This window comes from Amblyomma americanum, chromosome 1 (assembly GCF_052857255.1).
Source record: "Amblyomma americanum isolate KBUSLIRL-KWMA chromosome 1, ASM5285725v1, whole genome shotgun sequence".
Lineage (NCBI taxonomy): Eukaryota > Metazoa > Arthropoda > Arachnida > Ixodida > Ixodidae > Amblyomma > Amblyomma americanum.
The window spans coordinates 502,119,209-502,136,034 of record NC_135497.1 but is presented as its reverse complement, the minus strand read 5'-3'; the positions used below and the strand labels follow the sequence as shown (position 1 = coordinate 502,136,034).

Here is a 16,826-nt window from a genome sequence, read left to right as displayed (position 1 = left end):
GCACCTTCTTGCCGCGAGGCGGGCGCATGTGGTTGGTGAGAGCCATCATAGTCCGCTTAGCATCGCATGGCTTTTTTCACATGTCTGTGGCGACGCTGCTCAAAGTGTAGGGTGTCTCTGGCGCTAGTTGACAGCTTCAGGCGCAGTCAACAAGACATTTTCCCGCTAGCTGCAAACATGAATAATGACACGTCGTTGCCACGAGTCAACCTCAGCCCGCATGAACAGGGGAGGGAGACGCGAGAGACGACCTTTGTACGCGAGTTTTTGTCCGTCCGTCTACTGATGACAGTTTGTGAGAAAGTGCGCCTTGAGGATAGGCCTTTCTTCGAGACTGGGTTTGCGAGAGGTTGAAACAACCCGCACCCGTAAGAAAGCGACACTTGGCAGCAGCGGCAGCAACCAGCGCACACGTCTCCTGAATTACTGCTCCACGTATTTGCAGGCTACCCGACGCCTGTCATCTGTACGCGACAAGGTGACGAGCCCGTCCACTGAGCACGGTGCCCGACATCTGTACGGGGCAAGCTGCCGAGCCAGAGGTGCACGACGAATAACATCGATCTCGGACAGCGTTAGAGAATCCTGCATAACGCCGAGCCTCACGGTGAAAAGCACGAACAATCGTCAGCGGTATCACCGACACCGTCCGGCGAATTTTCAGCAAGGGGCGTTTCCTTGGCATTGGCAGCAGCGGCCGCAACCAGCGCACACGTCTCCTGAATTACTGCTCCACGTATTTGCAGACTACCCGACGCCTGTCATCTGTACGCGACAAGGTGACGAGCCCGTCCACTGAGCACGGTGCCCGACATCTGTACGGGGCAAGCTGCCGAGCCAGAGGTGCACGACGAATAACATCGATCTCGGACAGCATTAGAGAATCCTGCATAACGCCGAGCCTCACGGTGAAAAGCACGAACAATCGTCAGCGGTATCGCCGACACCGTCCGGCGAATTTTCAGCAAGGGGCGTTTCCTTGGCATTGGCAGCAGCGGCAGCAACCAGCGCACACGTCTCCTGAATTACTGCTCCACGTATTTGCAGGTTGGTCGTTTTTTCGATAGTTCTTCTTGTTCCTGCCGCTGCTGCCAAGGCTACCGTTGAGTGTCACGCAATTATCATGTTACGCTGTTGCGCATGTCGACAACGTGTTGATGACAGCTGTCAATCACTGTGCTGCTCAGAGTGTGAATTTACGTACCATGTCGAATCATGTTCAGGCGTTTCGGAAGAAACGTTCATTTCGAAATGAGCAAAGGCTTGGAAGGCCTGGAGGTGCGAAACATGTAAGGGCAGCCGTAAAGCTGAGGATACACTGCACGGGCAGCAGTCCGATAGAGAACTAATCACTAGGCTGTTTTCAATGGAAAGTAAAATTGACTCCCTTCTGGCCATGTCCAGCAAGCTTGAGTCGCTTGAGTCATTCGTCAGCCTGCTCTCAGATAAATTCGATGAGTTTCAAACACGTCTTCTAGCCCAAGAAAAGTCGACAAAGGATGTCACGAAGCGTGTAGAGCGGCTTGAGAAAGCTGAATGGGCCTGTGAAATTGCACAGCTCAATAAGGACGTTGACAGTCTAGAATGGCGCAGTCGTCGACTGAACATCGAAATCCATGGTCTACCAGAGACGGAAAACGAGGACTTACTAAAGAAAGTGAATGAAATAGGCACAAAACTGGAACTTGATGAGGTGTGCTCGAGTGACATAACAGCCCTGCACAGGCTTCCCGCGAAGCCGGGCAAAACACGGTGCGTAATTGTTCGCTTCGCAAAGCAGGAGGTTCGTGATGCCTGGCTAGCAAAAAGGCAGGCGCTACGTGATGACAACACCGGATAGTACATGTGTGAAAATATGACTCGGTACACTCGCACTCTTCTGACAGTTGCAAAAGAATGGGCTAAGGAATCCGGCTACGCGTTCGTTTGGCACGTGAATGGAAAGGTGCTTGTACGGAAACAAGCCGGTGCACGAGCAGTTGTCATCCGCGATAAGGATGACCTCGCCAATCTGAGGTGATAGCGCAGGCAATTGTATTTTCAAGCAAACGCGATGCCATTCATGTCCAATTTTGCTCACCATAGTGAGCAACTCCAGGATAAGCAGAAGTTTTCTTTATTTCATTTAAACGCCCAAAGTTTGCGAAATAAATTTCATGAGGTTACTTTGCTTTTATCAGATTTAAACCACGAGTTTGACTTTATTTGCTTTAGTTAGACGTGGTTAACATCTGACGACTGTTTTCTCTTGCCGGGATTTGATTGTGTGTCACCGTGCCGTTCATCAAAGCGCGGAGGAGGTGTTGCTCTGTATGTGCGTTGCCAACTACCTTATCAAATTCTAGCAAACTATAACATTGTGAATGAAAATTTTGAGTACGTCATTATTCACTGTTATAATATACTACTTGCTCTTGTGTACCGACCGCCATCTGGGTGTTTAAAGCAATTCATGCAGTTTGCAGAAGAAATATTTGAACGTAGCCTCGAGCTCAACCTCGAATGTGTCCTTGTTGGGGATTTCAATATAAATGCTTCTCCAAATAATATTATTTTTTTTGCATTTCCAAGAGCTCTTTGAGTCGTATGGTTTTTCAAATGTGATTAATGATCCTACTCGCGTCACGTCAAATTCTGAAACAATACTTGACCTGTGCATTGCAAGCTTCTGCCCCGATGAAGTTAAATCAGGTACAATTATATGCGATCTTACTGATCATTTACCCATTTACTGTCTGATACCTTCGAAGCAAAAACGCTCTTTTCTGGAGAAAGAAATATTGATTAGAGATTACTCGGAAAGAAACATGTCAAAGTTTAAAGAACTCATTATGCAACAGGACTGGGATAGCGTTACAAAGGAAAAGGATTCTAATAACGCTTATAAGGCATTCTTGATGTTTTTTATTTCTGCGTACAATGAATCCTTCGGTTTTAAAACTCTTAAGAGACACAAGAGAGCAAGAAAGCCCTGGATCTCGCACGACCTGTATAACAGAATAAAAAACCGCAACATCCTTTTTCAAAAGTTTTTAGACACACGAAGTGAAGGCGATCTCCGCGCATTTAAGAAAGCGAGAAATAAATTGAATGCTGATATTAAGAAAGCAAAGAGATCATACTATGTGAACAAGTTTTCCAATATTGCAGGAAATCCTCGTCTGGTATGGCAAGCGGTCAGAGACATCACGTGTAAATCGAACTCCCCAAAGCGGGTTTCTTATCACAGCGAATCTATGAGTGAAGAAGAGGTTGCAAACCTGTTCAACGAACATTTTATTAACGTGGGTGCTTCCGCAAATGACTGCGCTGCGATACCATGCGAGGAATTCGTCAAAGCACATTGTGAAAATACTGTATTTTTGTCCCCAACTGATGAATATGAAATACTGGACGTCATTTTGGGTTTAAAGAACCATTGCGCCTCTGGAGCTGACGATATTAAACCCGGTCCACTAGAAGCCGTGACAGAAATAGTTAATAGTCCACTCACTCATATTCTGAACCTTATTCTTTCCACCGCAGCGTTCCCAGACGCAATGAAGTTAGCTCGTTTGGCTGTTATACACAAGGGCGGTTCCACTAACGATATGAACAATTACAGACCAATCTCGGTGCTCCCTATCTTTGCGAAGGTAGCGGAAAATATTATACATAAAAGACTAGTAAGCTTTCTGAGTGTAAATAACATAATAGCAAGTGAACAATTCGGCTTTAGAAAAAATAAGTCCTCCGAAATGGCCCTTCTTGAAGTGAAAGAACATATACTCGAAAACATTGAAAGGAAAATATTTACCCTCGGAATATTTCTGGATTTTAGAAAGTATGGCGGCTATGCAAGTTGTGTGTAGAGCACATGGGTGCAAGGGAGTGCGTGCATCAGAGCACAACACGCAAACAGCTATCGCTGAGTAAATGAAAAGAAACCAATGCAAGTAAAAGAATTTGCAATGAGCTTTGCAATAAAACGTAACTATAAGGAGGTCAAAACGAAAGTAAGAAATGCTTATTGAGAAAGCGTACTCAAACCACGGGAGAGTTGAGGCTCCGATACTGAAGTGCTGGGTTCAAAGAGGGGAGAGCCTCGAGGTGACGAAGACACGGCAGCTATCTGGAAAAGAAAAATGAATAATACATGTAGAACAGTAAAGCAAGGCGGTTGCAAACGACACATTTTATACGACGCAGAACTCGTAAATACCGCTCATACATACAATGCAAACAAAACAGGGGGAGAGTCCTATCAATAGCTAACTGACTTGGCCTAACAGACAACCAAGGTTTGCGAGCAGTTTGCTTACTTGGACTCTCAGGGCATCGATGCGCCGCCTCCCGCAGTCGATGGCCGCGAACAGGGACAGGTGAAGGCGGCAGCTCTTTGCACCACGTCGGCAGTAGCTCGGAGCTGGCACACAGGAGTCGTCGCAGCGGCGATGACGATCCGGGTCAGCAGGCCATCGCGTCGATGTCCAAGAGGCGCCGACTAGGCACTCGCGTTGGATTGACTGGAAGCAGCAGCGTAGAGACCGTCGGTGTCCACACCCGGCTGGTAGGCCCCGGGAAGGAGGTGAAGCCCATGTGCCGCCGTGATGCACAACCGGTGATTAGAATGTTATTCTGCACATGTCTTCAAGGAGGTCATTCATGGGCCACATCGTTGAGGCATGCCAGATTTCTTTTTTTTTTAGAACCCATGCTTCGCCTTTCTCTTCTGAGCACGTTCCACAAGTTTTCATGTTTTCCCTTTATTTCAACCAAACGTCCGTACTGACTCAAGACACAGTGACGCACACAGAGCATCTCTATATACCCAAATAGAAAAACGGAAAGCTTCAGATACAAAGAGGCAAGTCAAAAACAAAGCAAACGAAGGCAGGGAAAAAAACCGAAGTACACAAAAAGAATCGAAATTATTGTAAAGAAGAAAGCAGCCTTGCACACCGCAAAAGAGCCGGACTGACGTCCACCTTTCCTGGTGAAGGGGCCCCCTTGAAAGTATGCAAAAGGTGTTAATTAGCATATACAGGTGATCGGGAATGACTGCACCGATGAGAAGGTGTGCTTTTGAACTGCACAGGCACGAATAATACAGTTTGTAGTAATTGGGAATGAGCGATTTTCATCAAATTGTTGTGTGGTTTGTAAAGTAACGCCAAACAACTGGACATTCGACCAGATTGGTGCAATCAACAATGAAAGGCGAAACTTATGAAGTGAATGGAAACGCCTATAGCTCGTAATGATGTTGCCGAGACGTTTGCTTGAAGGAAAGTATTTGCGGATATCAAGAGTATTACCAACACAAAAGGAATGCTTGCTGTGTGATATCCGACTGACTCCAGTGTAGGTGCAATACATGCACGACTTGTGCGAATGTGGTGAAGTGGAGATAAACCCTGTAGTGTGTGGCCATACACAAGGACACCATATGCTGCTGAATTTGATGAAATAAGCCTAACATGGGTGACTGGTAGCAATACGAATAAGTAGGACGGAGACAAGCCCGAAAATAACAATTTATATTGAACGAGCGGCGAACAGACCAAGCACTAACTGTAGTAGATTCATAGCAGACTTGAGTAGATACAGCTCTTCTGTGGCAAGGAGGCATACGTGAGGCAGGAATTGAACATCCTGCGTGTTGCATGGATACCGAACAGGGCCAGACATCAGAGCTCGTACTTTCCGACGCGGCTCAGAGAACTTAAGTTGGCGTATCTGCAACGACAAGTGGAAAACATGGATGTCGGGCGTATGCTACACAGGCTTCCTACGGACACGCTGCACACTTTCCGTACTGTCGGGAGCAAAAGTGTGGCATGCCACGCCGGCTTCGATTCATTTGCACTTACCACCCTACTCCTGGTATCAAGAGAGCTAAAAAGACGGGCGGGGCAGGAAGGGACTGCCTTGCGTCGTGCATAGGCGCCGGACCGGGGCCACAGATCCGAGCTCGGACTTCCAGAGTCGGCTCCGTGCTCTCCTCATCCAAGGAAGACTCTGAGCCACGATATCTGGAAAGATAAAAGAAACCTTCGCCAAATGAAGCCATAGAAGGAAACGCCTGAACAACGTGAACGGACGGGATGGAAGAGAACACGCTCTGTGTTCTCTTCCATCCGGTCTGTGAGCGCTGTTCGGACGTTTCCATCAACATGCACCAACCAGACCGATCAAGCCTCTTCTTGCAACCATGGATGCCGTGAGTGTTTCAAAGTCGTCCGACGGTCACACTGTACACTGGCTGCACTGCCGGGAACGAACGTGGCTTATTCCACGCGAGCTTCGACTGAACTACATCTTAGACCTTCAGCGGCGCCATGGTATTGAGCAGCCTTAGGGGGTACTGCTTTCATCTGCAGCCATGCCAGTTTTCACGTTTCGATAAGTCGCGGTCTCGCTTACCGAAAACGCAGAAAACGACGCTGCGATGCAGTGCAGTCAAAGCAGCCGACAGTACAGCGTTTGTGGCGGGAGGCAGCAGCAACGCGAGCCAAGAAGGGAGTATCTTGCGCGGTACATGGATGCCGGACCGAGACCAGAGTTCTGAGCTCGCAGTTGCTGAGGCGGCTCCGTGGTGTCCTTGTGTGAGACCCTAAGCCGGCATGTCTGCAAAGAACAAAAAGGGAACCTTTGCGAAATGCAACCATAGATGGAAACGACCGAGCAGAGCGAACAGACGAGACGCAAGAGAATAACAGACATATTCTGTGTTCTCTTCCATTCCGTCTGCTAGCACTGTGCAACCATTTCCATCACCATGCACCAACCAGAGCGATCAAGCCCTCTTCATGTAGCCATGGATGTCGTCAGCATTCCGAAGTCATCAAAGGGTCACACTGTACACTAGCTGCACTGTCGGGAACGAACGTGGCTTATTCCACGAGAGCTTCAACTGAACTACATCCTGGACCGTCTTCAGCGGCGCCATGGTATTAAGCAGCCTTGGGGGGCACTGCTTTCATCTGCAGCCATGCCAGTTTCGTTTCGATAATTCGTGGTCCTGCTTACCGAAAACGCGGGAAAGGACGCTGCGATGCAGTGCAGTCAAAGCAGCCGACAGTACAACGTTTGTGACAGGAGGCAGAGGGTGCACGAAAGGAACCTTGCACGACCCGCAACTGCCATATCAGTCCAAATGACATTGCGGGCCGAATGCACCAGTGCCGTTGGATTAAGTGCGGGAATGCTGGAATGAGCACATCTGCAAAGAAAAAAAGAACAAGGAATGACATACACGCAAGCATATCGCACTTCCATGTACTCACCGTGGTGGGCTAAGTGAGCGCGACTGAAGCCGTTGCGCCGCGGGGCTGAAACAATGAAGAAAACCGAACAGACCTTGGCTGCAGCGGAAACACGATGTGCCGCAGACCGTAGGCAGCGTCCGTTCTTCGGAGTTGCTCGACGAGGCTGGCGAGAATTTCCGAGCACCGTGTACGGCCACAAGCCACATGTCTCAAAAGAATATGCGCGCCCGGGAGTTCGGCTGCACGACATAGTGGCTTGGTCGCAACGGCGTTCGGAACGAGCTTTTGTTTCGTGACACAAACGATAGCGAGCTCGCATATATAAACCCCGTTGAGGCAGCGAGCAAAGCTCTCCATACCGGGTGTGTTCACCCAAGACCGCACGCAATTCCCAAAAATAGGCTTTTTGAGGTAGAAGGGCGACCCTTTCGGCATAGTGCGTAGTGCACCAGCGGCGTAGTGCATCATAATACAGCCAAAGCGGGATAACTAGAGTGCCGGTTAAGCAGCACTGAATAGTCAACCTTCTAACTATCACTGTTAAATCCCCCAATATCTTAGAGACGTGCAGCCCACCGTAAGCAACATCCAGAACACTCCAGAATTTCGAAAACGCAGCCACCCTCGGCGCTGTGGCCTAACAAATTTTGGCTATTTCCACGAGTTACGTGCAGAGGTTGGTAAGCCCGTAGGCCTCTCGCGCACGTACTTTTGTGTGATGTAGCCAATATTAGTTGGGCCACAGGGCCGAGGGCAACCACGCCCCCAAAATTCCAAAAACTGAAATGGATAAAACTTGCGGTAGGCTACACGTCCCTCAACTATCAAGGAACCCAAAAGAAAAAGGCGGTTATTAAACTATTCAGTATTACTTAACCAGCGTGCTAGTTACCACGCCTTAGCTGTACTCCGACGCACCACGCCGCCGGCAAAGGTATGCCGGAAAAGGCGCTCTTCTAACTCAAACTGCCCACTTTCAAAAACTGCGCAAAGTCTTAGGTGAAACACCCTGCATACGAAGTTTCGTCGCTGGCTCAATACCTAAAGCTGACCTGACTAGTGTGAGCTAAACCTAGAGCTGAATGCGCGCCGCGAATCCTAGCTCGCCTCGCTTGCGTCACGAACCAGAAACCCGATGGCGACAGCCCATGAAACCTCTCCTCTACATGCTGCGTGTTGTTTGCTGGTTATTATTCAATGCTCGCGGGAACAGTGCGAGTGAAGCTTAAATCTTGACTAAAAGGTTTCACGGAAACATGTCGCCCTCGCCGCGAGGCCTTGCCTCGCACTCACCTTCGATGCCGACGGCCTGGCTCGGAGAGGCGTATTCCTCGGCAGTCGTCGGTAGTCCGTGAGTGCAACGGCATCCATGCGTCTCCGGTAGACGGTCAAAATCACAGCAACCCATTGGAAACGCGCACAGAGGCAGGTCCAGCACCACTTCCGCTTTTACGGCGAAAATAAGCTCTCGCTCCTAGCAAACACGAAGAATGACCGGCGGTCTTCGTCGGTGGCATTTTTAACCGCGAATCAGCCACTTGCGCATGCCCACTACTGTCGACTGCAGGCCTTTTCAATGGCGGTCGGCGCTGACTCACTTATCAGCGATAGAACTGCGGCGCCACTTCCATGGGCAGACGGCGCGTCGTCGCTTTTCTTGCGGCCAGACTTTTTTGTTTGTTTGTTTTCCTTCTGCCCCAGGCGCGGCTTGATGAAGTGATACCAAGACTGCTTCAGAGGCGCAAGTTTCGGCATGCATGCGCACTGTAGTGATTGGGCGACGTTTATCGTGTTTTTTTTATCCTGCGCTAAAAACAAAACGTACAAAAGGATATGAACCATTTTCGCGTCCCTTCGTGTTAATTGAAAGAATCTAATGGGTTTCATCTTCCGTAGAGTGAGCGAAGTGCCTACAAAGCCATAGAGACAGTTGTGCGTAATACATCCCAGTGCACGTTAAAGAACCCCAGGGGGTCGAAATTTCCAGAGCCCTTCACTACGGCGTTCCTCATAGCATTGGATGCTTTGGGACGTTAAACCACCATAAACCATCTATACACTCAATTTTCCTGATTTCTTCTGCAGCGGCTTTAGACTGGTCGTGCTGTTAGCTCTTGCACAAATGAGAACGTGAAGAGACAAGACTGGCGTCAGCTACTAACTGATTATAGTTGATAGTTACTGAGCTGCAGTTCTTAGTTGGCGCCAGCCTGTCTCTGTGTGAAGAAATGGCGAGATGGTTTGGTTTAGATTTATATTGGTCTAACCTCCCAGAGCGACTCGGGCTATGAGACGCCGTAGTGAAGGGCTCCGGAAATTTCGACCACTTGGGGTTCTTTAACGTGCACTGACATCGCACAGTAAACGGGCCTCTAGAATTTCGCTTCCATCGAAATTCGACCGCTGCGGTCGGGATCGAAACCCACGCCTTTCGGGTCAGCAGCCGAGCGCCAAAGACTGCAGAGACTGCATTGTAGAAATGCGGAAGCATTAGCGTTTGCCGCTATGTCGGTGGCTCAGCCTTTCAACACCATCTTTCCCTCTCCGTTAACATCCGATCGCCACTCTTCGATCTCCGATGCTATCACTAGACGATGTGTACTTTTTGTTGCTGTACTCTGATTGGCTGTAGGCATGACGTCATCAGACGTATGGATGACGTCACAATATTTTGGCGTCACATGGCCTCACTGATTAGTTCCATTGGCTAATCCCATTAAGTCCGTAGTATATACGCCAGGTGTCGCAGCTAAATGACACCAAGCTTTAAATAAAAGACGCGTGTTCTAGCCCAGTGAAACCCCCAGTGAAACCAACTGAGGGTTGTTCAGTGTTGCATGGCCTAGTCAGAAGTATCCTTTTTTCGATCTTTAAAGTCAATTAGATGGGTCTAGATAGCCGATTTTATAGTTATTGAGGAAAGAAGTGTCAATGGAAAAGTTGCAGATCATCTCGAAAAACAGCTAGCAGCGTTGTTTCCACCAAGGTACGATTGACGTAGCTTCATTTACTGGCTTTAAAAGGAAGCCATCGCGTAAACAGCTGTTGGCTCACATCTCCGCCCCAATGTGCACACAAAGGCTCATCGGGGGGCTCTCTTCAGAAGAAAAAAAGGATTTCGTTCTCTAACACATATCTTGCGAGGTTCAAGTTCCACCGTTGTCGCGTGGTGTTGTCTATTGTGCGAGTTATGGTTTAAGGCAGGTAAAAAACTACTTTACGTAAACGGTAACTTTGCACGAACGTTTGCGTCAGCTGATTTTAAGTCAAAAGTTGAAAAGTTAGCTAATTAGACATAATTATTATCTATAAATAACGAAAAATGTACTGCTATGTCACGCGACTGTAAACAAACCACACTGGATTTCACGCCGCTGGAACATTCCGTGGTTGGTTACATTCAGCTAGGACACTTGGTGTCTATATATATATATATATATATATATATATATATATATATATATACATATATATATATATATATATATATATATATATATATATATATACCTGAGATGGTTCCTTACAATCGGTTGGGCAGCCTGCCACAAAGCAGGCTTCAGACAAACGTACGAACACACTATGTCTTAATGCCCGGAATGGCCACTATTCATGCTCCCGCACTGAAACCGGAGGCCTGAACACAATGGACTAAGTAGCTCTCCCCCCCTTTCTTAACGACATTGTGCCCTTTTTTGCAATGCGCAGGTTCCCCGTGTTATTGTGCGCATGCTCACCAGTCTGGCGATGCTGCTCACCTTGGCGGTGATCGTGGTCGGCATTCACATGTACGCGCGCACAGCAGATATGACAGAAGACACACTCTCGGTTGGTGGGAACCAAGTCAACAAGTTGCGCAAGCCCGACCCGCGCATCTTCGACCTGACGCTGGGCCCGCCACCTACGGATGCACCTGCGCCTCACCAGGTGACTCGGCTGCACTATTCAAAAGTCTTGGACAGGTATTCATTTATTCGGAACGCCGTGGCCGTGGAGATAGTGTGCTGCATGATGGCTTGCGGCAAACAGAACTTAAATGATTTTAGTCACCCTTGTTAGGGAGTGAGCTTGCAGCACGCCGTATAGGTCACGCTAGACTTAATTTTGTTCTCTTTGGGTTTTTAGGCGAATACTCACCTACTGGCGAATGCTCACCCACTGGGTTTGTAGGTAACTTGGGCTGATCGAGAGCACTATTTTTTTTAACTCCTCTGATTTATGGCGCTCTCTAGATATATTTCTATTTAAGAGGAAGATTAATCTTTTTACACTTGTAGTATAGGCGAGATGATTTGATCGGTGTTGGTTGTCGGCCTTACGAGCACTGCAGTCATGAAGCCTTGAATACAGCAATCTACTCATAGCAGGAGCAACTGCGACTACATTAGGTATCAATAGACTTTTCCTAAAAACGTATGGCTAATATTAAAGTTATTTATTTCTAGGGCTCCTTGAAGATGAAAGATGCACCCAGTTCACCCGAGACGCATACCACCACCCAACCGCCAACGGAAACGCGTTCACCAAGAACTGAGAGCAGCGGAGGCCATACGACCCGCACTACCAGCAAGACCAGTCTTGGGAACATGACCACTGAGAAGCCGACGCCGACACGGGTGCCCGAGCAAACCACAGCGCCTGATCGGTCACCAGGCGCGAACGAAACGGCTTCAGACAAGCAAGGCATGAAGGATCCACCCGTCCCTACTACTAACGTCAGTGATTCCCCCGTGCGTATTGCAACTAAACGAAGATAAGCGCACGCGAGTGGTGCTGACTGGTAGGATACACCCGATGGTCAAGTAGTAGTAGGGGTTGATTAAAATAATAATAAAAATAAAGGAAAAGGTTTTCGCTAACCCCGCCATCTGCCACCGATACTGAAGCACCTAAGCTTGGACAGCGGAAATAAAGGATAGCTGGCAGAATGGACAAATGAAATGAGAGAGGTGAGGGGACAGGCAGAGAAAATAGGGTGGAGAGGTAGTATACACAAAAACTATTTACGCAATAATAAATATGTACAGGTTGCGCGCGTGATTAGTTCATGATGAAGCATCGAAGGTCAAGGTAGATTACCACCTTCAAAAACTAACGCACAACTATGTTTATCATGGCTTTCATTTCCTGTTTTGAACACGTAAATCGATTGCCCGCCCTCAAGAATTATGAGTCCTTAGTTCCGTCACGTACAGCTACCCTGTGCGGAGAATGATTAGGAAACGTCCAGACGGTTGTGGGTCGCGCAGATTTCATTTTCCGTACATTTTAATATTGTGTGTAATGCAAGCCATTATTAGCTTTAGTTCTACTACACCAAACCAAGTATTTTCTAAACACCCGTGGCCACAAATATAATGAATATGTCTAGTTACATGGTGAAAAAAATCCCAACGACCCATCTCGATGTTTTATTAAATGCTGTTTCTCGTCCCCTCCTGGAAGAGTTAATTGATTTTTTGTATCTTAGCAACTGACTGGCGCGTAGTAAAGCATTTAGAAATTAGCTTTACAACCACAAAAAAACAACTATGGCTTGAAGGTTGCATTAAACAGGTAAGACTAATTATAAACGACGCGTACTAAAAAGAACCGCTCGAACCATAATGCTTGTTCAAATAGAAATAATTTCCTTCGTCAACTTTAAACATAAGCACAAAACGTATCACAAAAATTAGAGGTAGCATGCATGTATACAAACTCCATCAACATGGACGGCGAGGTGTGTTACAAACAACTAGAAAGGTTTAATTGCACCGTAATGTAGTGAGAGACCTTTTTGGGGAGTGGAATAAGCGACGGAGTTGGGAAAATTGCGAGTTTTCATCGCACCTGACATTGCAGTTGAGTTAAACCGTGTTTTTGCCCGTTGATACACAAACTGAAACGAATCCCGCCAATTTTATTTTTTGCCTAAGGTAGTCTGAAAACTCCTCCTGAAGATAGAAAATATTTCACAAAAGTAGCTTAAGCCTCATTTTGGGCTGCCAGGAACGTTTACCAGTAACTTTTTTTGTCACACTGCAGAAGGTAGTTTATTCCTTCTATTCTCTTAATTCTTCTGTCCACGTTAGGTCCGCTGTTCGTTAGATTTCGGTAGATTTTTTTCAGTTTTTAATGGACATGTAACGCAGTGTCTAGGAGAGCCTAAACTGAATTCTTCATTTTATCTTTTTCGGCAGTACTGTCTGCATAGTGACATGGGGCTAGTTTCTTCTGGTCTCAGCAGAGTTTTGACATATATGTGCCAAAGTGTAATACAAAGGTCCTAAAAAACGTGTTTTACTGCATAGGACACGATTAGCATTGTTCTGCGGTATAATATTGTTTCATTTTTAGCAATTTTCTCGAGCTCAACTTCTAGCACGGAGCAAGTCAAGTCTTCCTCCGTGGCTTCTAGACTTGCGCGCCGTAAGGCCGTGACAGTGCCATGTGTACCCGTTTGTCTTCCACAGAGGGCGGTATATTTTGCCTAACAAGTCTGATTCAAACCACTGATTTTAACTCGACCTAGAGCAAGTTTCAAAGCAATAACATGCGTATCAAAGACTGTAACGTATCTGAAGTCCACGCTAGGCTGAAATAAAAATCATAACGCATTTTTGCAATCTAAGCCTAAAATATATTGACTTCAGTCTCGAGGCAGACCAGTGTTTCAGTACGGCTAGTAAAGTTTTTCGGCATTTCCGCACACCACCGGCTTTGGAGAGAATATGTCTTTCGCTCCGCAAGTACCTATCTATGCCTGTTCTTTATCCTCTATATCAATGAACCATCGGCTGTTGAAACAAGTTTGGAAAAGTCCTTCCCCATTTCGGGCTCACAGTGTTCACGCGATATGACCCCAGCCTATTAAAAGTGTTTTTAGACTTAACGCAGTATTAATGGCGGAGCGTATGCAGCGACGAAGAAGGGAGAAATAAGGTTTTTTGCGCTGGAACATTAGGCTGCAGCAGCAATATTCCTCTCATATCCTGACGGTAGTGCGGAGAGATAGGAAGAGGTAATCTGAAAAAAATTGCCAGTTATTGTAGAAAAACATAGTTCTACTTTCATCTCTGAAGAATGTTCACTTACGCTAGTGTTCACTCGTAGAGTTTTCAGAAAAGCAACCGGATTACTAATGCGATCGTAACCGCTGCCGACCGTAATATTACTTTCAACAGATTTTCCGCTCCGTCACTCCTGGAAAGCTTGCCAAAATTAACAGTTCTCGCCTGTTTACACACATCATATTCTTAACACGGAACATATCCGTGAACATATATCCTTTGGAGCGAGTTCGTTCGGCATGTTCTTAATCATAATCCGCCGGATGGGCAACAAGACTAAGTCAAGAAACACACGGATCGGCTCAAGGTTCATCCATCCGTAAGCGTGCTTCTTCACTTTTGGGAAGCACATGACAAAAGTAACACATGAACCTCGCAAAAATATTTGATGTCCACTCGGGCCATGAGCTCCGTAGCCTATATATTTGGGAAGGAAACTGTGCACTTCCCCAGTCAGCACTAGCGCTGCTTATGTGCTCAGTACCATCCACTGCCCAGTAACTTACCATGGTAGAGAGCCACGCTAGGAGCGGATAATCAAAGCTTACTTCTCCGCATGCAGAGCAGCAACGACAAGGATGGCACAGTCTGCCCAACCGTCCACAAGTCCTTCTGCAATGTCAACGGAGCGGCGCAGTTCTTCTATGACCCGGACGAAGGATCGTGCCTATCTGCGACAGTGCAGAGGGCTCACGTGTGCAACCGCAGTCCGAACCAATTCGCCTCCATCGAGGACTGCTTGGCGGCCTGTGTCAAGGGCCGGTGGGCTCCTGAGCACCGTTGCGTTCAGAAGCCGCGGTTCGTAGCCTGCACTGCAGAAGACGCTCGCGGTGACTGGTGGTTCCACGACGGCCGCAAGTGTGTCCCATGGTCCTTTGCGGGTGGCAGATGCCCGCTGGCCTCGGCACCCGTCTTTGACACTGCGGCCGTGTGCGGCGCGAAGTGCAATGATTCGCGGACACGTCGGGAGCGGGGATGCCTGCTGCCGGTGTCACAGTTGTGCGAACCTTCGCAGCTTCGCCTTCCGTTTTTTGCCGCTCCGTCGGTGACGGATAAAGGCACCGCGTTCCAGTGTCACAGGGTGGAGTGGGAATTTCTGCTTCGACACCGATGTTTATTGGGCTCCAACGCCTTCGTCAACCGGGATGAGTGCCACGAAACCTGTCGCCGTCGAACGCGACAATATTGACTGTTTTGTAGCGCTTCCTTCGGGAGTTGTCAAGATCGACATGAGCTCAGCTCATATATCTCTCTTTGTACAACAAAGCACATTATTCTTCGACACCTTGGATTTGAAGGCTTTTCTTCGCTTCCAATGTGGTAGCGTTTCTAAGAGTGAGTACCATAAATGATGCTTTTGTTTTTACACGTTCACAATGCTACCTTACTTTAGCGCAATTCAGATCTTTTCGGATGTCCAGAACGAATAATCGCAAATTTCATCATTTCGATTCAAAACCCCATGTTTATACATTACTGCAAGGGTAAGCTGACAGTAAAAACGGCAGAAATTCTACATAACTCGATTAGGAGCCACGTTCCTTAATTACTGACAACGAATACTTAAGAGGGGGCGCTTGGTTCTACAGCGTCACCTGCACAACATGTGTTGCCTGGACATACGACTCCGGGTGACGTCGCAGCGCCTAGTTAGAAAACACATCCGGCTTTGCCGCCCATATCTGCCAAGTGTGACAAAGCGTTTGTGTATACCGTCACCGTTTCCATAGGCACGCCAAAGTTATGTGCAGCAGCTGTTGGGTTTTGCTAGTGAATCATTTTATGCTGTGTGAAAAATAACTAAAGTACTAATTCTTGTTCGCTGTGCTGAAAAATTGAGTGCTTACCTCTGAGTCTTGATAAATATTGTTGTGCTTTATTTTTGAATGTTTTGCAATGTGCGCACTGTAGCAGAGCGAAAAGTTGACCATGTTTGTATTGGTATATTTTGATGGAAGGATAGTGCAAACAAGTCACGAGACACTGGAAAGCGCTCGCCGTGTGTGCCTTCAAATGTCCCGTCCTTTGTTTGCACTATTCCTCCATCAAATTGCTCGCTGCATACTAGGCATCATGACAGGCCGTGAAATGCTTGCTATTGAAACATGATCCGCAAGAAGCCTGCTTTAAAATGCATCCGAAGTCTGGTCTTTGGTTCTTCATAATAGTTTAGTTTAGTTTATGGGGGTTTAACGTCCCAAAGCGACTCAGGCTATGGGAGACGCCGTAGTGAAGGGCTCCAGAAATTTCGACCACCTGGGGTTCTTTAACGTGCACTGACGTCGCACAGCACACGGGCCTCTAGAATTTCGCCTCCATCGGAATTCGACCGCCGCGGCCGGGATCGAACCCGCGTCTTTCGGACCAGCAGCCGAGCGCCATAACCACTCAGCCACCGCGGCGGTCCAGGTTCTTCATGACGTTTAACCACATAGCGCTAAATAATTTTAACAGAAAACACCATCAAATGGCATGAACAAAAAACTTCTGTGCAAGGCTTCTTTAGATCCAGTTCAAGCAAAAA

The 16,826-nt window shown here is 47.4% G+C and overlaps 1 protein-coding gene and 1 long non-coding RNA gene across 3 annotated transcripts; one reads left to right on the top strand and one right to left on the bottom strand.

The window, feature by feature from the left end:
• Positions 1 to 709: 709 nt before the first annotated feature.
• Positions 710 to 15,964, top strand: LOC144105986 (uncharacterized). 2 transcript variants are annotated; one of them, XM_077638886.1, is made up of 4 exons: positions 710 to 1,047; positions 10,959 to 11,177; positions 11,696 to 11,965; positions 14,865 to 15,964. In XM_077638886.1, the coding sequence occupies exons 2-4, from the start codon at positions 10,980 to 10,982 to the stop codon at positions 15,489 to 15,491; spliced, it is 1,095 nt and encodes a 364-aa protein (XP_077495012.1). In that variant the 5' UTR covers positions 710 to 1,047; positions 10,959 to 10,979; the 3' UTR covers positions 15,492 to 15,964. The 2 variants fall into 2 exon arrangements, with proteins under 2 accessions (XP_077495012.1, XP_077495011.1); XM_077638885.1 differs by having other exon boundaries at positions 11,696 to 11,980.
• On the bottom strand, positions 3,986 to 6,014 carry LOC144105975 (uncharacterized). Its single transcript, XR_013308914.1, has 3 exons — positions 5,853 to 6,014; positions 4,302 to 5,718; positions 3,986 to 4,111 (listed from the first exon to the last, which is right to left on the bottom strand). It is a non-coding gene; the product is annotated as an uncharacterized LOC144105975 (long non-coding RNA).
• Positions 15,965 to 16,826: the final 862 nt, after the last annotated feature.